The sequence below is a fragment of the Lagenorhynchus albirostris genome, chromosome 5, assembly GCF_949774975.1.
Source record: "Lagenorhynchus albirostris chromosome 5, mLagAlb1.1, whole genome shotgun sequence".
In the NCBI taxonomy this organism is placed as follows: Eukaryota; Metazoa; Chordata; class Mammalia; order Artiodactyla; family Delphinidae; genus Lagenorhynchus; species Lagenorhynchus albirostris.
In genome coordinates this window covers 129928119-129955090 of record NC_083099.1, presented here as the reverse complement: position 1 = coordinate 129955090, position 26972 = coordinate 129928119, and the positions used below count along the sequence as shown (strand labels likewise).

General features: G+C 40.2%; 2 protein-coding genes across 13 annotated transcripts in view; one reads left to right on the top strand and one right to left on the bottom strand.

The window, feature by feature from the left end:
* The window catches only part of USP16 (ubiquitin specific peptidase 16), a 30491-nt gene extending 20754 nt beyond the window's left edge, over positions 1 to 9737 (bottom strand). For 4 of the 9 annotated variants that reach the window (XM_060150801.1, XM_060150807.1, XM_060150808.1 and 1 more), the window contains exons 1-3: positions 4699 to 4714; positions 2355 to 2456; positions 521 to 699 (exon numbers count right to left, since the gene is read on the bottom strand). In XM_060150801.1, coding sequence (XP_060006784.1) covers positions 521 to 699; positions 2355 to 2415 — 240 coding nt within the window. In that variant the 5' untranslated portion in view covers positions 2416 to 2456; positions 4699 to 4714. Of the gene's footprint in view, positions 1 to 520; positions 700 to 2354; positions 2457 to 4698; positions 4715 to 6000; positions 6116 to 9272 lie in introns of those variants that run through there. The other 5 variants (XM_060150805.1, XM_060150806.1, XM_060150803.1 and 2 more) reach the window with 4 other exon arrangements.
* Positions 9557 to 20781, top strand: RWDD2B (RWD domain containing 2B). 4 transcript variants are annotated; one of them, XM_060150815.1, is made up of 7 exons: positions 9557 to 9701; positions 13990 to 14164; positions 17576 to 17657; positions 18905 to 19131; positions 19245 to 19312; positions 19438 to 19800; positions 20367 to 20781. In XM_060150815.1, the coding sequence occupies exons 4-7, from the start codon at positions 18925 to 18927 to the stop codon at positions 20611 to 20613; spliced, it is 885 nt and encodes a 294-aa protein (XP_060006798.1). In that variant the 5' UTR covers positions 9557 to 9701; positions 13990 to 14164; positions 17576 to 17657; positions 18905 to 18924; the 3' UTR covers positions 20614 to 20781. The 4 variants fall into 4 exon arrangements, with proteins under 4 accessions (XP_060006798.1, XP_060006797.1, XP_060006796.1 ...); XM_060150814.1 differs by having other exon boundaries at positions 17573 to 17657; XM_060150813.1 differs by lacking the exon at positions 17576 to 17657.
* The last annotated feature ends 6191 nt before the right edge of the window (positions 20782 to 26972 follow it).

Sequence of the window (26972 nt, the reverse complement as noted above, 5' to 3'; positions counted from 1 at the left end):
CAACCCCAAGGTATTCATTCCCCCAGCAGCCAGAAATGTGGCCTGGTGACAGCTCACAGCTCAGTCCGTCGACCCCCAAGAATTATCCTCAGTGGAAGGAAGCCGCCTTGCCCAAGGTTAGTTCCCCTCCCCAAGGTCAGCCCATATCCAATGGCTGGTCTATGTACAAGTACAAAGGCCTGGCCTCTTGCCTCAATTCAGAACCTCTCTGAAGGCCAGAGTTCACTGTGGGATCAGCTGAGACCCCGTAGCACTGCCTCTTTGCTCTCCCTCTGCCTAAACTTGCTTCCCTCACTGTTTTCCTTGGGTGGTACCTGAGAACACCCCCCACTAAACCACCTACACACAAATCTCACTCTCAGAATCTGTTCCCCAGGGAACATGACCTATGCCAGCTAGCATTCTGGTCACCCATACTGTACTTTTAGGTAATATCTTCTAAAAGAAGTTCATACTTATATAAATTTGTAAGTTCATACTTAAATAATAAAATTCCATATCAATCAAAATCTAAGCATACCTGATGGCCACATTTAAGACACAGCCAAACTGAAGAATTTTCTTCCGTTTCTTCTTCAGATTTATCTTTTACTTTATTGTCTGTCTTACAATCTTGGCAAATGTTCCATTCCACATTCACTAAAGCCTTTTTCAAATTACCTTGTTCCAATCCTTTTCTAATGTGTCTGCACATAGGTTCTATTAAAACAAATAATAAAGGAGTACGTGAGGTAAAATATGTCTTTCTTCAGTTAATCTCAAAACTTACACTTGATTTGAACTTCAAAAATGAATTTATAAACAAATTTTTAGATAACCTGAAAAGTTAAATTTTTGTTTGATATTTGATTATAAGACGATTACATAAGAAAGGGATGTTATACAAATTCTGAAGTCCTTGGTATAACTACCGCCACCCCAAATCACTTCAATTTATTTATCACATCTATCATTCTCTTTATTTTAAAAGGTTTGTAGAGAAAGTCCCTCATTCAGTCAACAATACAACTACTGCACACCTGGCACTGTGACAGATGCCACGGAACCTAAAAAGTGACCAACTCACAGCTCTTTCTTTAAGCAGCACACATTCTGGCAGGAGAAGCAAATAAATAAATAAATGTACAAGAATCTCTGAAACATGCTATAGCAGCACGAGAAGGTTGATGTCAACGAAAGTTTCACAGGGGAGGTAATGTCTGTATAATCTTGGAAGATATTTACAGTAACAAAAACTCATATTAATTAAGCACTTAACTATGAGTGTGACACTGTGCTACATTATCTCATTTAATCCACACAACCACCCCAGAAGGAAGACTCTACTATCCCCAATGACTGATAAGAAACCTCAAAGTTAGTGCCCAAGGTCACATAACTACTTAACAGCTATGCCAGAATTTGGATTCAAGTCTTTCTTATTTCACGCTCATACTTTAAACTATGACCTCATGGAGTAAAGAACAATCTGAAAAGGCCACATCTCATGAACAAAGGGATGGCGGCGTAAAATGTAAAAGTGCATGCTGTCTCCTGAGAATGGCAGTCACGCATGTTTAAAAACGAGCAGCTGGACCTGAAACTGAAAACCCCCGCTGGGGCTAGATCACTAACAGGCTTCACAAGCCACTCTAAAGGGCTTCAGTTCTTTGAGGGCCCCTGGAGGTTTAGAAACTCATCAAGTGACACAATTAGCTTTATGTCCAATGAATGTGCACCAAGAGAATATAAATGCAAGTGAGATCATATGAAAAACTACTAAATCCCAGTAAGTCATCAAAAAAACACAGACTGGAAAAAGAAAATACTCTTTTTCAACTAGCAAATCAGGAAAAGATTTTTACAAATGATACTAACCTGTGTCAATAAAGGTTCAGAGAAATGGGCACTTTGTTACGCTGCAAGGGGGCCTGTAAATTAGTAAAACATTTCTGAAGGGCAATTTGGCAATAGATCCAAAAGAGCCTTGAACACGTTTACACCACTTAATTCAGCAATTCTAATTCTAGGATCTGTACCAAGAAGAAGATAACCAGATGTGCACAGTTTTAGCTACAAAAATGTTTACTATGACTCTATTCATAACACTGAAAAGTTAAAGATTTATCTACATTTGTAACAGTAGGGGATTGCCTAAATAAATTATGAAATGTGCAACCATGGTCTTTTACATCAATGGAATAAACATCACGCCATTAAAAATGTTGTGCTATTAAATGACATGTCTATACAAAGATTAAGTTAAAATGCAAATTACAGAATAATGTACACTTTGATCCCATTTTTACATATTAAAATAGATGTCCATTTAGGGATACAAACAGTACTTTAAAGATTTAGTTTGTGAAATATACCTAAAGATTCAGAAGAATCATCAATTGGAACAGTTTTTCCCTTTGTCCGTTTCTTTCCCATGTTGGCACTTTATGGATTACTTACTGACACAAAATAACAATCTAGAAAACAAGATAAAGTTAGCTTGACAAAAAAAAAGTATGTTTTACAGTTCTCTTGGAGACAGTAACATAACTAAACCACATAATTTTGTGTGTCTATTAAGTTACAAAAACCATTCACATGTATCATCCAGTTTTCAGTAAGAACCCTGAAGTAGGGTATTACCTCTGTTTTTCATAGCCTAGGAATCTGTTTCTTAGTAAGGTTAAAAGGTTTTCAATAAATGTGAAGGTCAGGAGAGAACCTACACCTTCTTACACAGATCTTGAAAAGTCTCAGCCCCTTACATTATTAGGAATTCAACTTCTCACTAGATAAATGTGGAATGGTGGTGGCACTTTGAAACAAGATAATTTCTCGTCCTTCAAAGCCATCTTTCTTAGCTCCTGCAGGGAATGCAATTTGATTGATATTTCTCAAAGAAAATTAAAAATAATTCTGAAAACAATCTCATAGAGGGAGTTAGAAAATTCACAAAATAATTCAAAGCCAAATATAAAAAGTGACACACGGTTCTGCATTTTTCCACACCAGGATTTCCTACAGATGTTAGCTGAAAATCGATTACATCTGCATTCTCAACCATTTACATTATATTCTTGACAAAATCAGTTTGGACTACTATGATAAATCTAGTTCATATCAAATCACCTCCTTAGTCAACAATTAAAAATTAGAAAACATGAAAAATACTGAAAGTACATACAGGTCTACCTAATAGCGGTTTTGAAAAGTATATTTTACATACATTAGAATAACTTAGTGTCAAAATCACTTAACTGACTAAAATAATTATTTTACCTGGGATGTTTATTAAAATTCTGATTGCATAAATGGAAAGTAGGACCTGGGACATACGTTTTTAAAACACTTGCCAATTAATTGATACTTAGCTGTCATCGTGCTCTGGCTTAGAGTATTAGAAGTATTCCTCCTTTAGCTCTTAATGGGTTAGGGTAACTAAAGGTAATTCCAAAAGGTTTGTATGAAGAATGAGTGGCAAATTAAATAACTGTTAACCTTTTCAAAGATAATATAAAACGTAACAAAGTTTCATGTTTACAAAATAAATTAACTACTAACAAAAAAACACAACTATATGGGTATATATAAAATGAGCGTATATTTTATGTAATTTTCTCACCCCAAGATAATATTTAACATAATTTCTCTTATCTAGAATTGCAAATTTTAGGGGAAAAAAACAGCATCCAAGTTCTTGCCTCCAATCCAACTCCCTCTAATCTGTGCTGCATGCCAGTACCAGACATATCTTCCAATAATGCCATTTTCCTCATAACACCCTCTTTTTTTTTTTTGCGGGGTACGCGGGACTCTCACTGTTGTGGCCTCTCCCGTTGCGGAGTACAGGCTCCGGACGCGCAGGCTCAGTGGCCATGGCTCACGGGCCTAACCTCTCCGCGGCATGTGGGATCTTCCCAGACCGGGGCATTAACCTGTGTCCCATGCATCGGCAGGTGGACTCTCAACCACTTTGCCACCAGGGAAGCCCCATCATATCACCCTGTTGATTCAAAGTATTTAACAGTTTTTCAACCCACCCTCCTATGCTGTGCACTCATGGTCCCTTATAAATTGTTCCCACCGCTGTGGTAATCCTTACTCTCATTACTTCTCAACAAAGAACCACTAATGTTTGATCATATAGTGCTTCTGATCTTCAAAGCCTTTTCATAAGTATTATCTCATTTGATTTTCACAAAACCCTTTAAATGGAGCATTTCGCTAAAGAAGGAAACTCAAGCAAAACGATGAAAGATCACAGGGTGGCAGGGATGGAACTAAAACGCCGATATTTTGGTTCCAACACAGAATCAAGCCAGTCTCTTCAGTATCCTTCACTCCAAAACACCCTGCCCCTACCTCTAAGCCTTTGATCTCCAGATAGTTCTCTCCATCTATCCAAATCTTCCCAATTTCTCCAAGATTTCCACTTCAATGGAGCCTTAGGCAACCATTCTACTCTAAATGAACCACTCAACTCTACTTCCCCAGCTAGTGTGCACTATTCATCTTGTACCCTAATCAGATACATAAGTGGGCTGCTTCTTAAATCTTTAACCTGGACATGTATTATTTCCCTATCTGGAATCTAAAGTTCTAGAAGCAAGAAATGGTTTTCAGTGTTACTTCTGAATCGCCTATAGCATTTAGCATAGTGTTAGTACATAGTAGGTCAAGAAATACTTCTTGCATTGAAATAGAAAAAGATAATAGTACCTGAGGAATTAAGGATGATTATAAGGTGCAAAGGTAGGTACATAAGAATGAAGCACACAAGTTCCAGTGAAAAAGAGAAAGGTAAAGAATGAAGAAATCTGCAGTAGTGAAGACAGCACTAGCAAATCTGGTTTGAGGACTGCAGTAGCCCAGACTCCAAAGTAAAACTTGAAAGACGAACTGTAATTGCTGCAGGCAGAGGACAGTAAGGGGGTTGCTTCAATGATGTGGAAAAGCTCCAATAAATTATTTTTAATTTATTTTATTTATTTTTATTTTTTGGCTGTGTTGGGTATTCGTTGCTGTGTGCGGGCTTTCTCTAGTTGTGGCGAGCGGGGACTACTTTCCGTGTGGTGCGTGAGCTTCTCATTGCAGTGGCTTCTCTTGTTGCGGAGCACAGGCTCTAGGCGCGCGGGCTTCAGTAGTTATGGCACGTGGGCTCAGTAGTTGTGGCTCGCGGGCTCTAGAGCGCAGGCTCAGTAGCTGTGGCGCACCGGCTTAGTTGCTCCGCGGCATGTGGGATCTTCCCGGACCAGGGCTCGAACCCACGTTCCCTGCATTGGCAGGCGGATTCTTAACCACTGCGCCACCAGGGAAGCCCCTCCAATAAATTTTTGACAACTATAAAGGGCATCTAATGAGTCGTGAGAAGAGAGTACTGTGAGTACCATCAGCTATATACATCAATAAATCTATACAATTTTTCAGACGAGTCTTCAGATGAGCGTTACTTTTTGCAGGACTCCACACAAAATTTAAATCAGAGCTGGTTTTGCCGGCTCTCATATTATCCAGTTCCCTTCCCTCTCCGCCCTCCCAGTCTTCCCTCGGTTCCATTAAAAATGCAAGCGTCTGGAAAACTTTGCAAGACTAGAACACGGCTTTCAAGTTTTGCGTACATTTATCCTACCCTGGGAGCACTGAATTGGTTAGGTGACAGATGCTGCCTATCCTACTAACCACCACACGGACGCGGCAGCCAACTCAGCCCCAACCCATAAGGTGCCCCTAGCCGCGCGGCGCTCGCCACACCTCCCTTTCCCTTCCAACTGCTCCGCACCCACTGGGGAACCTCGGGGTCCACCGGGTCGAGGAGGGCGCCAGCACCAACAACTCATTGGTCAGCTCCTGGAACGGACAGGACATGAGGCCAATGAGAACGCGGTACCGGGCCGAGGCCAGGGAACGTGCTTAAGGACGAGGGCCTTCAAGAGGAGAACGAAGTCGGGCAGGAAATTCGGACTCCCGGCGCGCAGGAAGTCGTGCGAGCGGTGACTGCGAGGCAGTGGGAGCAGAACTCACCCACGGCGACAGCGCCCATAACTGCATCCCTTAATGGGCCCTCGGGCTGGGCAGCCTGCTCCGTCTTCCTCCGGGTGACGAATTGAGAGCGACAGAGCGGAAGCCAGCGTGACCCCTAGAAAGCAACAACTTCCGTTACGCAGCATTATGGGAAGTGGCTTTGGCCCCAAGGTCCGGCGGCACTGACGACAGTTAATCAGCGCCTGCGCGGGGCTAACACCGGAAGTCTGAACGCGGCAGCCCCTGGAAGCTTGACTGTCAATGAGTATTTCCCGCTCGCGTGTGACTCTGGGGTTATTGAAATACTTCTGAAGTATGGGTACCAGGTGGTGGTGGTCAGCCCTTTGGAGTCTCCTGGATAGATACCTTACTCAAACGCATCGCATCTGAAGGCTGGCTAAGAGGGGACATTTAAAGTTAACGCTTTTTTCCCAAATTCTGTCCAGTCGACTTCTAAAGTTGAATATGTAAATAGTCTTGAACTAACCTTGCCGACACAGGGTAAAATTTACAAATATTTACTGTTTACTCGTTAGAAATAGGTAAGTGCCAAGCCCTCTGTAAAGTGAAATAAACATAGGCCTCATCGCCCTGGACTATAGTCTTATGCAGAAGACACAATAATTGCTAGGAAAAAAAGATGCAGGTGGCAATTTACTCGTTAGAAATAGGTAAGTGCCAAGCCCTCTGTAAAGTGAAATAAATATAGGCCTCATCGCCCTGGACTATAGTCTTATGCAGAAGACACAATAATTGCTAGGAAAAAAAGATGCAGGTGGCAATAGAAAAGCAGGCAAGGTATATAAACAGGTAATTCACAATAAAAGAGCATGATATGAAGAAATATTCATCCTTATTAGTAATCTGATAAAACTAGGTTAAAGTGGCATCCTAGGTACTTCCCTGGTGGCGCAGTGGCTAAGAATCCGCCTGCCAATACAGGGGACACGGGTTCGATCCCTGGTCTGGGAGGATCCCACATGCCGCGGAGCAACTAAGCCCATGAGCCACAACTACTGAGCCTGCGCTCTAGAACCTGTGAACCACAACTACTGAAGCCCGCGTACCTAGAGCCCGGGCTCCACAAGAAGAGAAGCCACCGCAATGAGAAGCCCACGCACTGAAACGAAAAGTAGCCCCTGCTCGTTGCAACTAGAGAAAGCCTGTGCGCAGCAAGAAGACCCAACACAGCCAAAATAAATAAGTAAATAAATAAATAAAAAGAAAGTGGCATCCTAATCTGTCCAATCGGCCAGAGTAACGGTGGTTAAATTTGGGGGGAAACTGGCTCTCCTGCTCTTTACTGCTATAAGTTTTCTTCATTCAGCACATAGGCTTTTTTTTTTTTTCTATCCTAAAACAGGCTTAGGGCCATTGTACCACCTGCTTCCTCTTCCTAGAATGCTGTTCCCTTTTGATCTTATTCTAATTTTGTTCACACTTTAAAAGTCACTTCCTCACAAAGAAATTGGCTGCGCAATCTAGGAAACATAGCTACCCGATCACTCACATCACCTTATTTTACTTCTCTACCCAGCAATTATCACTATCTGGTACTTTTCTTTCATAGTTACCTACATTACCGCCTCCCCCAGCCTATCCCCTTGCCTCCATAGATACACAGAAACAAGGAGATATAAGCTCTTTGAGAAATGGGACATCTTTGTCTTGTTCATAGCTGTATCTCTAATACCTGGAAGTGTTTGGAACACAGTGCTTAATAAATACTTACTGAAGAAATATAGTCATGAGAAATGCTTGTACAAGAATGTTCATAGCAGCCTTATTCATAATAGTTTAAAATCTGCAAACAGCCCACATTTCCATCAAAAGAGGAATGGAAGAACTGGTATAGTCACAGTGGACTACAGCAGTCACTGTGGTATAGTCACAGTGGAATACAACTAAGCAAAAAAAAGAAATTACTGATACACACAAAAACATGGATGAATCTTTATACTGAAAGAAGCCTTACACAAATGTACCTACTGTATAATTCCATCCATATGAAGTTTTGGAACAGACAAAACTAATTGTGGTGGGAGAAAAAATCAGAGTAGTGGTTGCCTCTTGGGTTGGGTGGGGACTGACTGGGAAGGAGCATTTAGGAACTTTCTGGGGTGCTGGTAATGTTCTATATCTCAATAGGATTTGAGTTACAAAGGTGTTTGCGTTTGTCAAAACTCAGCAAATATACATTTAAGATGTTCATTTCATTTTTACTTCAAAAGAAAAAACTGATAGGGATAGAGTAGGATAATCAAATAGCTCAGAAATCCCATTAGGGGATTGTAGATAAAGAGGGAACTTTAGGGGGCTTTGGGAGACCACAGTAAGTTAATGATCACTCAAGAATGCAGGTTTGCCTAACCACAAAACCATACAACAGAAGTATGAGGCATGCCTCAAAACAATAAAACAATGGTAGCATGAGACTCACATCCTGTCCAGTGAGCTCAGTAAGTTAATGACTCCTAGGACATGCTCTCTGCACACATAAAAAACAATAATTTATGGAAAGGTGACACTTCAAAGTGAAAGACCCTCATTGTACTGAGACCTAAAATAATTTTCCATAGTGCCATAACAGTCCCGGCTTGACCATGTAGGGACAAGAAAAACTCCCCTGCCCAACCTGGAGGAGGAGCTGATGATGGAAACATGACATCTACTCAAGAATGAGGAAGAAGGTGGTCTTTTTCCCACCTTCTTCCTTACATTTTTCCTTACACAAAAATGTAACCCACGAAGTACTCGGGGCAGCACAACGCTCGCCTGCCCGCCTGTAAGCCTCACAAGCGTCCTATTCTAATAAGTCACTTCTTATCCATCACTTTGCCTCTGGCTGAATTCTTTCTGCCCTGAGACATAAAGGAGCAGAGCTCCTGGGAGCGCCCCCCCCCAAAAAAAAAGAAACCGTCACCTAGCAGTTTCAGTAGTACCTGACATCAATGGATATCAGTTTACAAACCTCATTTATGAGATTTCTACAATGAATATGTCATAAAGGAAAAAGTGCATTGTGTATATTTAGTTCGTGAAGAAAAACATTTTTAATTACTCTCGTGTTGGAGTCGCGTTCAAACTGTCCTTTTATTAGCCGGGACAAGTTTCTGTGCATGCACAGGGTCCTTCCTAAGGTCGCCAAGGCCAGCATCCACGCTCAACTGTTCCTATTGCCTTGCTACTCAGCGTCCTTCAGGGACCAAGAGGATCGTTACTGCTCGGGAAGACCTCAGGAATGCAGAAAGTGGGACCCCACCACTACCTACCGAATCCCGAGCTGCATTATATACCAAGATCCCCGAAAGATTCCGCTGCAAGTTCAAATTTGAAGAGCGTTATTTTAAAGGACCATTTCCTGACTCAGGAAACTTGCCGGCTATGCTTCTCACTGACAGTGGCAGCAGCTGGGAAACGCCAATCCGGGAGAACAAAAACTCCACGACCGAGAAGAAGGAGGCTGGGCCCAGGAATCCCACTGGTCTCTGCTCGGGCTTCCGGGAAGAGCGGGCCTACGAGTGCGCATGCGCCAGCCCCGGAGGACTCGGTCTCGCCCTCCCAGGCTGCCGGGCCAGAGCGGTTCGTAGACTTCCGGTTGCCTAGCCCTAGAATTTTGAGGCTCCCTCCGCATGAGAATTGAGCTGTCCGTACAGCCAGGACACTCGGGGTTACAGCACCGAGGGGGTCCACGGCTCGAGGTGAGTCCCTGTCCACTGGTGCTCAGCGGGATTGGAGGGGTCCCTCGCTGCAGCGGCCCCTTCTACGTCCCGGGAAGTTGGCTACCTGGTGGCACCCCCTTCCCACGACCTTCTCACCGCTCATTGGTTAGAGCTAGCTTCGGGGTTTCATGGCCCCGCCCACCCCTTTACCCTCCCCGCACCAACCCGCTACCCTCGCCCTTCCCCTCACCCCCGCCCCCGGCCTGGTCAGTCGTTAGGGGCGGGGGTGCCTGCGTATCTGGCTTCTGTAGTGGCCCTGGCAACTTTCTGAGACGGTTAGGACTCGGGCAGCGAGACGCGCTCCTCCCTTAAAAAAAAAAAAAAAAAACTTGGGGGGTGCGGTGAAAAGGATTCCGCTCAGGAAACTCAAGGTTCATTCTGTGTTCTTACAACATTCATTAAAATCTCGAGTCAGAAACTTCTCATAAGGGTGTTCCTGGGACTGAAATCTCATCTACGAAAATAATTTGACAAATCACTTATTGTGACATCACTCGCGTAGTTGTCCACCCGTAGGTCTATTAGTCCCAAACTTTGCTGGTTCCATTTCATCTTCCAGACCTCCAAACTCAATGAGGCCTCCTCCCAAATTCACTCACTCCCTGACTGAGTAAACAAACGTGCCTTTAAATAAATGTCAATCACTCCCCAAATTATATCTTCAGCTGGATCTCATAATTGTACATCTAACTGCCTGCTGGACATCTCTGCTTAATAGGTGTCCTGATCGGCACTTCATTACCTAGTATGTCTAAAACCAAACTTCAGATTTCCATCATCTTCCCCATCTAAGTAAATGGCAGATCCATTCTTCCAGTTTCTTAAAGCCTTGGAGTTATTCTTACATATCACATATAATTCATCAATAATCCTATTGGTTCTATACGAAATCTATGTCCAGAACATGAAGAGTTGCTTACCACCTCCATCGCCATACCTTAATCCAAGCCACCATCACCTCTCCTCCTATCATTGTAGTGCCTACCTGGTCACCCTGCTTCCATCCTTGTTCCCCTACCCTCTTCCCAGCAGTGAGTGCGGGCCTCTTCATAAGTAAGTCAAACCCCTCCAGTGGCCTTCCATATCAGTCAGGATAAAATCCCAAATCCTAGCCATCCCTATGAGTTCCAACATGAACTGCCCCATATTTCCTTTCTAACCTTGTGTCCTTATAAAACCCTGCCCCTGGCTCATTCGGCCCCAGCCGCCTGGTGTAGCACCATCCTCTTTCATGGACTTTGGACATGCTGTTCCTTTTGCCTGGAAAACTTTTTGCCCAATTAAACACATGGCTTTCTTCTTCAGTGCCTTCAGGTCTCTTCCCTGCAGTCACCTTAGCAGAGAGGCTGTCCCTGACCACCCCGTGTAAAATTCAACCACCCACCTTGCAACTTGAGCCTTATCTTCTTTATCTTCTTCATAACCGTTATTCACTGGACATACATATATGTGTGGGTTTTGTTGTCATGGTCTTCTCCCACTAGATTAAATCTCTGAGAGCGGAGTTTTTTTTGTTACATTTATCCATTGTTGTAGTCTTAGTGCATGACACACAATAGGTGCTCAGGAAACATTTGTTGGGGCTTCCCTGGTGGCGCAGTGGTTGAGAATCTGCCTGCTAATGCAGGGGACACGGGTTCGAGCCCTGGTCTGGGAGGATCCCACATGCCGCGGAGCAACTGGGCCCGTGAGCCATGGCCACTGAGCCTGCGCGTCTGGAGCCTGTGCTCCGCAACGGGAGAGGCCACAACAGTGAGAGGCCCATGTACCACACACACACACACACACACACACACACACACACAATATATATATATATATACATATATATATACAAAGTCTCTAGAGAGTAAAGCAAACATATTTAAAGGAGGGAGGCATGTGCAGTTCTAACTGTGTAGAGAAGAGCAAATATCATTAGGTCTGGAAATAATGTTTGGGGGTCAGATAGGTTGGGATACTATGCATACTAAACCCTCTTGTTAGAAATTCATGGTGCATATTGGCATCTAACAATAAAGACTGAGAAATCACACACAAAAAGTGTGCCGTATAATTTATTGTCCTAGACTTCTCTGGTGATCCAGTGGTTAAGACTCCATGCTTCCAGTGCAGGAGGCACGGATTCAGTCCCTGGTTGGGGAAGTTCCACATGCAGCGAGGTGTGGCCAAAAAAAAAAAAAAAAAGAGTTTATTGTACAAATGGGGTCACTTTTGTCTAGGATAAATACTAAACCAGTCAGGACAAGAAGATGACCCATGGTCACCCTAGAGAAACCTATTGAGCTTTGTGTCATTCAGCATTTCAAGAACTTATTTAAGAACACAATGCTTTATGTATTTTTTTTCCCCAGCATGGCATTGACACCCTGGTAAGGCGTTTTAAGGACATGAGTTGAAAACCACTGGGATTGGGAATGATTAGGTGGTGTTGGCATTGGTTTATACTCTGATCTGTGGAGACTGCCTATAGTATACAAGGCATTATTTTCATATTTTCCTGATTCGTGTCCAGTTAATCCTAATGAAGTCAACACCCCACCACATTAATCATTCCCATAATCTCTGGTGTTTTTGACAGGACCCATTGCAGCTACTGACCTGACACCTCTGAGTAGTTTGCATTTCTTTTTAAGTGGAAGAACTTTTTTTGCTCTTTAAAAGTACCATAGAGTGAACTAGCTAAATTGTTGGCCAAATACCATTTTCTGATGTTAAAGAAATGACCCAACTATATTGGATGAAATAAAGAAGACTTGAATAAATAGACATGTTCTTAGAGGGCTTATAATGGATCATGCAAGACACCCTTTGGGAAGTGGATCCGCTCTCAATACGCTGGCATTTTGTGATACTGTGTCTTTGAAGCTAACAGCCAGATGGTGAACTGGGATAAATTCACTCTGTTACTGACCAGGGTTCTTGGCTTCCTTAATCAATAGAAATTGATAAGAGGCCAGACAAGAAATTCAGGCAGGGCTTTATTGGAACCCCTGCTGCAGCAGGAGGGAGTGAAAACAAGTAACAAGTTCCCTTGCTCACTCTGGGGGCAGGGGGAGCTGTTTCCTTATATGGGGTGAGGATAGGGGTGGGTCCAGGGATCGGGGTGGTCTGCCCACCCCCTTGGTGGTGCTGTGTGGCTTTTTGGTCTTTTTGTATGTTGTTCATAATTTGCCCCAGTTGCGCCTGCATGTAGTCAAATTTTTAGTCCCTTATAGTTTCTTTGTATTTTTTTGCTCGAGGAGACATTTGTCCGCATGCAGGCACTGCAGCAAAAGGTCCCAGGTCCCAGCCTGTCTCAACTCTATTGGGTAGCTGTCAGGGTTGTTAGCCAATATGCCTTTTCCCCCACCCACCAGGAACCTAACACACCTCCACCCCCTTCTCCCAGACCACAACACTGTTGCCCAATCACCGATTATGTGAACTTTTCCCTAATAGATAGTTGGCGCCCTCTTGCTTGTTTCAGTATACTTCTATCAGACACTGCATACAATCAGTATAATGACAATGTGGAGTGTGAATTGATGGTTGATGGAGAGATTAGAGGCAGAGGCCAGGTAAGAGGAGTCATGGTTCTGGAAGGAAACAGATGCACACTCAACTTTGAAACTGAATAGGCTGTTTCATAACGGGGCTATTTACAGAGGTGTGGCCACGTTTAAAGGAACCATGACTATCCCTTGGCTGAAAGTTCTGCTGGAGCTAAAGAAGAAGGGCTGCCTGCAGAAGCTTGGTCATAGAGGGTCACAGCCATTGTCAGAATACCACCAAAGCAAGGAAGGAGTAGTGAGGAAATACCCTAGCCTCTTTCTGTTCCCATCCTCCCACTTCCTGCCGGAGCATTGGCTGAACCCAACCACAAGAAAGGCAGAAGACTTGGGTGCTATAGGCTATAGAGGTCAGCTGTCCAGAGTCCAGGGCAGGGAAAAGAAGGGCCAAGAATGGATTTAGAGGATAATCAGAAAGTAACCAGCCCAAGAAGAAATATTCCAAATGATGTGTCCCTGAATTAGACCTTGGTAGTTGAGCTTGTGAAGAAGGGACAGTTTCAGGCCTATGCTGTTTTTCTTGTGCTTTCCTGCCTTGCACACCTGTTCTCTCTCCCCACTATGCCTCCTCCTCCCTTGTCTAAGTCTTACCCTTCCTTCAAGGCTCAACTCATATCTTGCTGCCTTCCTCAAATCTTTCCTGATCCTCGTGATAATACCTATACTGGTCATTAAGCACTTGGCCTTTTTACCTTCATTGTTCTATATTTTATTAGATATAAGTCCTGATCTTTGAACTAAATAGAAAGTTCCAAGAAGGAGTGAAGGATGAAGCTCTACATATAGTAGCTGCTTGATAAACCTTTACCAAAGATTAAAAGGAATTCCATGAAGACACCAGTAGCTGAAATAATGGTGTTTGATTTCACGGAGTAAATTCTCATTGAGAAGGTAAGCCATGTTTTCCTGTGCAACAGTGGGATTGAGCTCTTCTTTTCCATTCGGAAGAGTAACCCTTATTTTTTTTCTGGTGAATTTAGAAGTACTACATGCTAATCATAAAACGTCAAACAATATAGAAGCACACAAATTAAAAAGTGAAAATCCTTCTCTTCTTCCCTCTACCCACATTTAGCCAACTGTTAAGAGTTTGGTGAATTCTCTTTGTGATTTTTTTTCAAGTATGTGTGATGGTATAAGAATGAATAGTAATATCATTATTTATTGATTAAGATTATTTATATTGCTCTACAATCTACTATTTTAGGTAACCATATAAAATGAACATCAATGTTAATATCCATTTTTAAAATTATCTCATAATATTCTACTGTTTGAATATACAGGCATACCTCATTTTGTTGCACTTTGCAGATACTGTGATTTTTACAAATTGAAGGTTTGTGGCAACCGTTGAGCACATCTATTGGTGCCATTTTTCCAACAGCATTTGCTCACTTTGTGTCTCTCTGTCATCTTTAGATTGGTATCCAGAAATCCAAGGGTACCAACCAGAAAAAAAAAAAAGAAAAATTTAAGCCCTAACAAAAACCTGCTCTATCTAATAAGGTGTCAAGAAAAGTACAGTCTAGCAAGACAGAAAACATTTAAATAATAAATACTGTATACCAGGCAAATCCCACAAAAACACTGTGGCCTCTCCCCTACTAACACCAGCAAAGGGAGCCTAGATTCCATCTTCACTGAGCCGTAATAAGCACCTAATGCCCACCCCTTGTCAGAAAGGTGCCAAAAATGTCTGAGTTGGGACCCAGGACTTTCCTCCCTGCTAGGCAGTAACAAGGACTGCACTACAGTGTCAGTGTCAGCCCCATGTCAGGTCCATGTCAGACCACATGAAGAGTTTGTATGTCTGCGTGATGCAGCAGTAACAAGAGACCCTCTTTTATCTCCTTCTGGGGTGTTGTCAGAGAGGTCTAGTGGAAAGTCAGAGCTCTCAACACCACCTACCATTAACAAAGCCACCCCTAACCCTGGTGTTAGTGGAGGCCACCTGGGGAGCAATAATGAGGCACTCCTATCACTCCCAACCAGGGAGGTATCCTTAGAGGCCTACGGTGGCACTAGAACTCCCATCCTCACCCAGCAGTAATGAAGAACTCTCTCCACTCCCTGCTTACCTTAGATGTCAATAAAAGCTGAGTAGGGAACCTGGATTTCTATCACACTTGGTAGTAATGAAGCAGCACCCACCTCTTCCCCTCCTGAAGCATTATCAGATAAAGCATGCTAAATTGGAAGATTTAAATAATATCCAGAGTCTCTTAATACCCCAAATGTCCAAGTTTCAATCAAAATCGCTCATCATACCAAGGACAATGACAATCTCAAACTAAATGAAAAAAGAAAATCAATAGATGCCAATACTAGAATGACAGAGATGGGAGAATTATCTGACAAAGATTTTAAAACCCCTATCATAAAAATTTTCAACAGGCAATTACAAACACACTTGAAGCAAATGAAAAAAATAGAGTCTCAGTAGAGAAACAGAAGATAGAAAGAAGAACTAAAAAGAAATGTTAGAAATGAAAAATATAACAACCAAAATTAAAAACACAGTAGATAGAATCAACACCAGAAGGAAAGGAGCAAAGGAAAGAATCAGCAAACTGGAAGTTACAACAAAAATTACCCAATCTGAATAACAGAGAGAAAATAGACCAAAAATAAATAGAGTTTTAGGGACATGTGAGACTATAACAAAAGATCTGACATTCATGTCATCCCAGAAGGAGAGGAGAAAGAGGACAAAACTGAAAATGTACTTGAAGAAATAATGGCTGAAAAGTCCCCAAATTTGTCAAAAGGTATAAACAGATTCAAGAGACCAGATTAATGTTAAGCAAGATGAACCCAAAGAAATCCACATTAAGACACATCATAGTCAAAGTTCCGAAAACTAAAAGAAAGATATCTTGAAAGCAGCAAAATGAACCTTAGCTATAAGGGTAAACAATTCAAATAACAGAGCATTTTTCATCAGAAACTATGGAGACCAGAAGGAAGAGGCATAATACTGTTCAAATGCTGAAAGTAAAGAACTATCATCCCAGAATACTTATATCCAGTGAAAATATGCTTCAGGAATGAAGGAGAAGTCAAGACATTCTATGATAAAGGAAAACTAAGAGAATTTGTAAGACTTACCCTAAAAGAACGGCTAAAGTAAGTTTTCTAAACAGAAAAGAAACAATAAAGGAACTATGGAGGAAATATCATGACTGAGCAAAAATATAAATGAATGAAATGGATTTTCCTTGAGTTTTCTACATCATATTTGATGGCTGAATCAAAAATTATTACACTGTTGTTCTAAATATATGTAGAAGAAAAATTTAAGATCACTATATTATTATTTTTATAACATCTTTATTGGGGTGTAATTGCTTTACAATGGTGTGTTAGTTTCTGCTTTATAACAAAGTGAATCAGTCATACATATACATATGTTCCCATATCTCCTCCCTCTTGCATCTCCCTCCCTCCCTAAGATCACTATATTATTAACGGAGGAAGGTAAAAGTAAAAGTGACATAAGGTTTCTGTATTTTACTGACACTGGTAAAATATGATACCAGTAGACTGTTATAATTTGTATATACATATGTGTGTAATTATATATATATAATATTATATATATATAATTTAGAGTAACCACTAAAAAAGCTATAGAAAGAAATACATGCAAAAACATTATAGATTAACCAAAATGGAATTGCAAAATATTTTCAAAAAGGCAGGAAAAAAACCCCAAAGAAATAGAAAACAAAATGGTTGACTTAAGACATAACATATTAATATTGCATTAAATGTAAATGTCTAACTACTATAATTAAAAGATAGAGATTGCCACACACAGAATTATCTCATCCAAAATGTCAATAGTGCCAATATTAAGAGATGCTGAACTGAGTCTAATTAAAGTCTAGACGCTAGACTTTCAACAAATTCATGTTTTCTACTGCATACACACTGCTGCTTTCCAAGGTAGCTGGTGTTGACAGTACTGAGCCTTTCTGAAGCTCTGCAGCTCCCTTCCCCACCTGACCAAGTTAACAGAGGGAAGAAAGCTGAAATCTGTCAGTTATAATTCATTCACCCCTTTCCATCTTCCAGAATTTTGTTGACAGCTTTTATCTATTATTTCCTCTCCCTTTGTCTTTAAGAATCTGTTCCTTTACTCTAGTTTAAATGGGGGAAAAATAGAGAAAGAGAAATAAATACCTGTGCTCAACCTTCGTGTTTTATTAGAAAGCCCCACACTTTTTCTTGCAAATGAAATTAAAATCAATTTATCAAATTCTAAAAAATTTTTTTAAATCATATTTTGATTAGCAGATTGGTAACCTTTATAACCTTGGAGTCGGGAAGACTTTTCTAACAAAGATTCAAAGTCCAGAATCTGTAAAGGAAAAGGCTGGTGAGTTTGCATCCTTAAAAATAAAAACTCATGAATGGCACACACAGACACAAAACACCATAAAAAGACTATGTATTAAGAATTTTTTTAAAGGAGGGGACTGTGTAAAAATTTTAAACTTCCATGTAGCAACTTTCTGGAAGGCAACTTGGCAGTATCTACCAAAATTTTTAAATGCTGTATCAACCAGCCACCTCTACAAACTGATTCTTGAATATACAGTATTCACAGTTCAACATGCACATATATATATAAACTACCATTATAGAAGTATTCATAATAGAAAAAATCTGGAAGCAACCCAAGTGCCCATCAGTAGATAACAAACGCAATAAATTATGACATATCTACATGATTCAGTATGACAGTCAACCACTAGAAAGAATGAGATAAAACAATATGTGCTGACAGTGAATAGATCTGCAAAATATATTTGGGGGGAAGAGGGATAGGAAGTAGGGAAAAAAGATGTGTATATATGATCCCCGTAGATACATTTTAATTATATATTTAATTCTCTACATTTATTTACACATTATACCAACATGTGTTTTCCATATATGTATAATGCCTAAAATGTTTTTTGTTTCTGAAATACCTAAAACTCTGCCTTGGATCGGGGACTTGGACAGATAGGGGAAGCAGTCACCAGCAGCAAACTGTATCTTCATTTTATAACCTTTCTCTGCCATTTGAATTTTATAATCTTGTACTTTTTTTTTTAATGTTAACATGGGTTACTTGAGCTGTGGGATAATTAGCCTTTATTCTCCCTTTTTCACATTCTTCTACTTTTTTAAAAAACTAATGAATATTAAGAAGGAAAAATTAACCATCCACATAACTAACTCTCTTCCTTATTCTTTTCATTCTAATTTTCCAAGGTAACCAGTCAGAGCCTCTGTCCTTGTTATATCATTGATATGGCGTTTGACTACATAATTAGTTTACTTCAATGTAATTGCTCATTGTGGCAGCTCAAGATGCCACATCAACTATCTAGAAACAGAGGAATTTGGTGCCTGCTTATTATTAGAGTTTTATGGCTCTCATTGGATTGTTCTGTTCTTTGGGTCCTTAGCATATTACATCTGAAAGTAGAATAGCCAGAAGGTATTCTGATTAACTTTCATATTTTATGAAGAAATCAAATTTTCAATAAGTTTCCATATTCAGTAAGTACCCATATTGAGTTCTCCCAAGATTGTATAATACTTGTAAATGTCTCTATTATCCTATCTTCCTAGAACCCTACAGATATCCAAAAATGATTGAGATTGAACAGGCAGAGGCCCAGCTCTCTGAGTTAGACCTGCTAGCCAGTATGTTCCCCGGTGTGAATGAGCTCATAGTGAATGACCAGCTGGCTTTAGCAGAACTAAAAGATTGTATTGAAAAGAGGACAATGGAAGGACGATCTTCAAAAGTTTACTTTACTATCACTATGAACCTGGACATATCTGAGGAAGCAGTGGTAATTCAGTTTTACTTTTGGAAGCATGTTTCATGTTTACTTTTGAAACATGTCTCAACTTAAAACAGCCCTTACGGCATTTTTTTTCTCTCTCTTTTTTTGTTTTTTATCAGGTGATGTTTTCTCTGGCCTGTGTTCTTCCCTTTAAATACCCTGCAGTTCTGCCTGAAATTACTGTCAGGTATGTTACAGAAACTGGCCAATTCTAGAGGTCAAAACTAATCTGAGAATAAAAGCAATTCTCAAGTTTGTTTTCTGTTCCAAGAAAATTGATTTAATTTTTTAATCCCGTATCTTTTCCATCAGATCAGTATTATTAAGTAGATCCCAGCAGGCTCAGCTGAATACAGATCTGACCACATACCTACAAAAGAATTGTCTTGGAGATGTCTGTATATTGAATGCCACAGAGTGGGTTAGAGAACACGCTTCTGACTATGTCAGCAAAGACAACACACCTTCCCCTGTTCCAGGAAGTACAGTCCAGCCAGTTGACCTCATTCTCACAAGACTCTGGATCTACAGCCATCACATCTACAACAAATGCAAAAGAAAGAACATTCTAGAGTGGGCAAAGGAGCTTTCCCTATCTGGGTTTAGCATGCCTGGGAAACCTGGTGTTGTTTGTGTGGAAGGCCCACAAAGTGCCTGTGAAGAATTCTGGTCAAGGTTGGCTTTCACAACTTTTGTATGCCTTGTCAATAATTTTAGTACTAAGCACAATACTAGAGATGTGGAAATCAGTATGTATGGGGACTCAGTCTAAAACAGCACTCACATATGATCAGCATCACTCCCTTCACCTGATACAGGGCGCAAAGAAGATGTTCTGTAGATAGATGTTAAATCGAGCCCCTGCCCAAGATGGTGTCTACTGTCCTCTCCATGTCTATGGATCTGATTCTCCCCTCATCTTAGTGATGCTGTAAATTGTGAACCCTGTGAAACAAGGGGGTTTCTAATCTTCTCATTTCTGAGAAGTCCCTTTGGGAGGTCGAGATTCAGCAATTTCCACATTTCTAAAATGCTAATACAAGGCAGTGATAATGGCAATAAGTGAGTTTGGGGGTGGGATTCTAACCAGAATCATATTTGATTAAAATCCATGTGAGATAAAAGTAGATTTCTTTACTTCTAGGAAAAGGCACTGAGAAATCTGTTTCATAACTTCTATTTTCAGTGCCTTAGAATACACAGCACATTTTCAAAATTTCTACTCTGAAAATTTCTTTCAGACTCAGAAAATTAAACTGGAAGAGAATTTTAATTCGCCATCGAGAAGACATTGCTTTTGATGGTACAAATGAGGAAATGGAAAGACAAAGAAAATTTTCAGTTTTTGAAGAAAAAGTATTCAGTGTTAATGGAGCCAGAGGAGACCACATGGACTTTGGTCAACTGTATCAGTTTTTAAATGCCAAAGGATGTGGGGATGTTTTCCAGATGCTCTTTGGTGTGGAAGGACAAGGAGCAGAAGAGTAGTTGAAAGTGTTTTGCTACTGTTGGTCTTTTGACTTTCTCCCCGACTCTTTCTTGAAAGATTAAGTAATTTCCCTTTAGTTCCATTCTAAAATGTTAAGGGGGAGAAAAAGAGGAAAAGTAGTATAGCTGAAATGCATCTGTTAAAAATATTCATGATTTAATGCGGAACTGAGTTTGGTTTTGTTTGTTTGTTTGTTTGTTTTGCGGTACGCGGGCTTCTCACTGTTGTGGCCTCCCCTGTTGCGGAGCACAGGCTCCGGACGCGCAGGCTCAGCGGCCATGGCTCACGGGCCCAGCCGCTCCACGGCATGTGGGATCTTCCTGGACCAGGGCACGAACCCGTGTCCCCTGCATCGGCAGGCGGACTCTCAACCACTGCACCACCAGGGAAGCCCAGAACTGAGTTTTAAATTATAATCTTAAAATTGTTTATAGACATGTCTTGACATATAAACTACCTATTTTGAAAGAGAAGTTAATTATATTTGAGGACGATAGAGTTGGTGTTAACTTTCCACTTATTCCCAATCCCCTTCCCCTTTATCTGCCTCCACTAAGAACCTGGGAAAGCTTAATGCTCACTCTCTCCAGGCTCTCTTGCAGCTGGTGGGGGGGCCAGGGAACCTTTGGGAAAACTTTTGCTTCCCTGATTAAAATGATAGATGCAGCTAGGGCACCTCTTCCCTCTCCTTCTGTCCGAAATACCAGAGTGATGGCTGGAGCTGCAGTAGTGCTTTCAACCACGAGGGAAGGAAGGGCCAAAAGAGCCACAGAGATGCCAGTCCTCAAGCTGTTAAACTACTGATCGGACACTAGCCGCTGCCTATCTCTAGACAGCTTATTATGAAATAAAACCAATTTATTTATATTTCTGTGTCTGTTACTAGCAGTTAAAAGCGAGTTTGCCAAATAGATTTTTTTCAAAGAATTAGTTTTGCATCTGCCCCAGGCACTTGATACAAAGATTAGTGAAATTTTTCTTAAACGGAGTTTTCAGTTCATCTCTATTTTTGTATACTCATGCTCTGCCTCTGCGCCTTGGCTCACCTCACAGAAGACTTTGAAGCACGAGCAGAGCTCAGACTTCTTAATAGGCCTCAACTATTCATCAAACTGGTAATTTAAAGCATTCGTTTTTGGAAAATTGGATTTTGACAAATTTTTCTCTCTGGAAGTGGCTTTCTGTAAATTTATTTTCAGCAAATTGACTTAGAGTCAAATAAACACACTATCTGGATTTTTGAGGCCCTCCATAAATCAGTTTACAAAGTGTTTATTAAATATTTACTAATTGCTAGCACTCAGCTTGGTACTGTGTGTTGGGTATTCCTTGAAAAGTCAGACTTGGATAGAGGAGTGGGCGTGGGGACATAATGCATTGTTTATCTTAGTAAAAAGTTGGAGGCAATGTACTGTGCCCATCACTAAGTGAATTAGTAAATACATTATGCTACATACTATCCAAGTAAGAATCAAAAGTAATAAAGTGGAACTAACAAGGCAATGTGGATAGATCTTAAATATAAACACAAATAAGAGTCCGAGTGGTATTCATAGCACAGTGCCTATATTGGCTGCACATCTCACGGTGCCTCCTCAGATTCCCTCCATGCTGCCCACCTCCCCAGTGCCCTGTCAGTTGGCCTGGAAATACTAGTCCTTCCTCCGCTGCCACCACACAGCCAGCTGGACCAGCTGGACGTTTAGTTTCTGACTCCCTCCAGCCACTTCCAGATTTGGGTGAAATACCCCACAGAGCGTGAGACTGACATCCCTAGAGGCCAGCAAAGGGGCCAAATGATGCACATGTTACTTTCAGTAAGACTAAATTGCTATAATTTTTTTAGTCTTTATACATTATTTTAATTAAAAACACATTGTTATGTGTAAATATATAGATCTCAAGTATAATATAAAAACATAGACTACAATAATGTAGCATTATAAGTTTTCTTCCCAGACAGACCTGTCAAATTTAGACATTGGACTATCAACACAGTGACCAAGAGAAGTACAGATTTTCCAACCTCATGATTAATAAATTTTTTTGGAGAGTGGATGGAAGTATTAGAAAGCAGCAAATTAGATGGTCCTGCCTACATTATATAATGTAAGAGACACAATAAAAGTTGTAAGAAACTATAGTTAAATGTTAGAGGCAACATAGCTTTCTTAGACTTTTACCAATGATTATATACTTCATATATAGACATCCTTAAATGTAAAATTGTTCAGTATGTATCTTTATTCCACAGTGACAGTTTGTCATGTATTAATCTGAAAAATATCTTGAACTGGAATCATCTATAAAGAAATAATGACAAACCTTTAAAAGAAACTTAGTCCCAAATCAAATCATGTTTAAAAATTAAAAGATCTATAGAAAGCAAGAGTGGAGGCAGGAAACATTGGCTACATGTCCATTTTTTATTTGTAAAAGTAATTCCTGTACAAACAATAGTATTATTGAGTCGAGTAAAACAAAACAAAATTTAAACATTCTAAAATTAATCCCACAAGCCCAAGTGTTCAGTTTGGAGTAACAAAGTCAAAGCCAGTCCTACCATCTGCACATTAATTTGATAAACTGCATTAAAACAACAAAAATACCACATCTGCTGTGGTGCACAATGGATGATTACTTTCGGCACTTGTATAAAAATAACTGTGACACCGTTTTGTTTTTGTTTTTGGTTTTAGCTGTGTATCAGGGAAACCCAACATAACGTATCATTCGTGAAATTCCATTAAAGCTACAAGGCAGCCAAGAGTTAAAGGCATATAAGGGCATATAAGGGCAGGTGCACATACATAACTTGCCAGTCCGCTGCCCCCCAAAACAATTATTACAACTACCTAGTACAAACTGGGCCCACAAAAATTCTGCAAGAGGGGGTACAAGGAGCATGTGCTTCCACAATCTGGCAATCTGATCCCACCGCGTCGAGGAAGGATGGAGGCCTTAATAACCTTTGCGGACCACTTCGAGGAACAGGGCCTGGCGAGGGAGGATTCCGGCTCATAATGAAAGGCAGGTGCCTGGCTACCTACGGAAACCGGGGTCCCGAGCGGCTCCCAAGAGCGCTGGGCCTTAACGGACACCACGGCCTTCTCCTACAACCCCGCACCTCCCCCGTGCAGGACCTCCGCACATGCAGCTACAGAACGCAGCTGGGAGGGGCCCTAGGACTCTTCACGTATGCGCCCCACCTTCGTCGGCGCGCCCCAGAAGCACTAGCCCGTGAGGGTGGGAGACGTGGTGAGCGCAGGTAGCGTAACCGCAGCTGGGACAGCTGGATTCGGCTCTGGTGAAAGGATTCTGACCCTGGCTTGAGTCCTGCGCTTGTCTTTCGGACGGGGTTCCTGCAACCGTGCCAGTTGCAGCCCTGGCGCTGAGATACGGTTTTTGTTGGGTAGTTGTTGTTGTTGTTGTTGTTTTTTAATACTTATCTTTTACTCTCTTGGGATTTCCCGGATGTTGCTAACAGCTGGGATGATTGGAGGACTGATGCTCTCTGGGACCTGAGTGGCACCTTCGAGGTTCAGGGTGTCCCCCGATTTTAACCAGGGAATTACTGAAATGAAGGATTATTTTTTTTAATATTAAAAATATATATATTTGGGTTTAAACTGATATATTTTTGAAAGAAATTTAAGTAGTTTCAGAGAAGTTTAAATGACATGTGTTCTCAACGCTATTGTCTTCCTGAGATAGTTTGAGGTTCTAATTTATGATTCTTTAAATAACACTAAGTTTAACCCAAAATGCAAATGATAGGAAAAAGTGATTTTTTTCATAAAGAAAATTCTTAAGTTCATTGGCCTAAAGTTCTTATTTTACCTGAGTTCTTTTTTAAAAATTTATTTTTTGAAGTATAGTTGATTTACAATGTTGTGTTAACTTCTACTTTACAGCAAAGTGATTCAGTTATACATGTACATACATTCTTGGAAAAAGTAACTTTTGATACACCATCACTTTTGTTCTTAAAATATTTTCAAATTATCTATTTTCAAATAGTTCCTAAATAATAATTTGCTTTGGATGATTGAATATAGGCATTTTGCTCATACAGTATGGAGGCTTAATTCCCCCCCCCCCAGGGTGTTTGGCATTTTGGATTTTGTAAACTTGTTCTCTTGCTTTTCCCCACCCCCAAAATATATGTAAATAAGTGTAAGCAATATATTTTTACTAGAAAAGATGACCATTGTAGAAAATGTACAAATAACTGGATGTAAAACTCACCCATAATCTCCTGCCTAAGAAGACAAATTTTCATTTTATGTTTTATTTTTTAGTATATTACTTTTGCATATATGTGTATGTCGTCTTCCTTTTTTAAACAAGTCATACTGTACATGCTGCTTTGTATCTACCTTTAATTAAACAATAGGTTGTAAACATTTCCATTATATTAAATATTTTCAAGACTGTCTTGTATTCGGTTGTCTGAGTGTACCATAATTGATTTCAGCAGTTCACTGTTTTGGTCGTGAGATCGTAACATTTTTGGTTTGGTTTGGTTTGGTTTAGTTTAGTTTCAAAAACAAAGCTGCTCTGAGTGTCCATTATTATCCCTTCAAGTTAGATTTCTAGAAATGGAAATTCACTCTTAAACTCTGGATTTGTCTTGCCGATTGCACTTGTGAAAGGTTGAGAAATGAACATTGCAAGACCTCTAAAATTTACTTTGCCCTAGATTTTTACCAACACTGATTATTATTTTGCCAGTTTAATAGATTGAAAAATCTACATTGGTTTATGTTATTTTCAGTTGACTTTTAGTATGGGCTAATGCTTTTTACACGTGTACTGGTCAATTATATTTCCTCCGTGGTGAATTGCCTGTTTATGCCTTATTTATACCTAAATGAGAAGCCTTAAAATATTTATTTGTAAGAACTTTTTTTTTAACAGTAAGCATATTAACACCTAGTTAATGTTGCAGATGTTTCCCATGTTTGTCTATTTGTTTTTTCTGACATAGAAAAAAAAAACTTTCAAATTAATGTTACTGAAATGTATCAATCATTTTTTTTATGGTTTTCTGTCTTTGGAGCATTGACTGGGAATGCTTTCCCTACTCCAGGTTAATTTTAAAATGTGTCTATATAACCTTATAACATTTTTTGTTTTAAAAAATCTTATTGTGAAGTAGATATGTAACATTCATACTATTTATCTTACTATGAATATTTACCTTATACAAAAAGGTAAAAGGAAGTAAAAAATGAATAGTCATAATCTTACCAACTAGCTTAAGAAAACTTTACCGACAAGTAAAACTTTACCAATCTACTACACAAGTGTGGTTGAATTCCTCTTGTGTACTTCTGCTGATTACCATTCTGTTCCTTAGCAGTATTAACCCCACCCTAAAGTATTTATCATTCCCATATATTTCTTTTTTTTAAATTAATTTAATTTTTGGCTGCGTTGGGTCTTCATTGCAGTGCACGGGCTTCCCATTGTGGTGGCTTCTTTTGTTGCAGAGCACAGGCTCTAGGCACGTGGGCTTCAGTAGTTGTGACACACAGACTCAGTAGTTGTGGCTCACGGGCTCTAGATCGCAGTCTCAGTAGTTGTGGCGCAGGGGCTTAGCTGCTCCGCGGCATATGGGATCTTCCTGGACCAGGGCTCGAACCCGTGTCCTCTGCATTGGCAGGCGGATTCTTAACCACTACGCCACCAGGGAAGTCCCCCCATATATTTCTTTGTACTTTAATGACGTGTGTGTGTATCCCCGTACCACATCTTATGGCTTCATTTTTAACATTCAGTCATCAGCAATTCATTTTAGAGTGCTGCATGAAGTAGGTACTAAAGTTATTTTCTCAGAAGGTAAGCAGTTGTTCCAATGATATTTGCTGGATAATCCATATTCTTCAGACATTTGAGATGCCACTTTTATCAGAGCCTGAATGTGGGTTCTGGATTTGCCATTCTATTTCAGCTTATTCCTAACAACACTGTTAGGATTGTTACGGCAATATCTTGAGTTTTGAAGTTTAGAAGGACAAATCATTGCTATGCCTGCTTTTCAAAATATCTTTAGCTATTCTTTCATGTTATTCTTTCATGTGAGCTTTTGAGATAGTTTTGTGATATCTGAAAACAAAATCTTACTGAGAATTCTTTTGGGAGTACATAAGTTACAAACTTAACTTTCAAGATTTGACATCTCAGCTATTGTAATTTCCCATCCTCTCTCTAGTTATAACTCTTTAAATTTTTGTAGCTTTTTTCCTCTACGTACTGCACATATATATTGTTTTAATTTTTATGTATTTTGGATTTTATAATTATCTTTAATTAGGTCTTTTATTTTAGAACTTGTTTATTATTTTATAACATC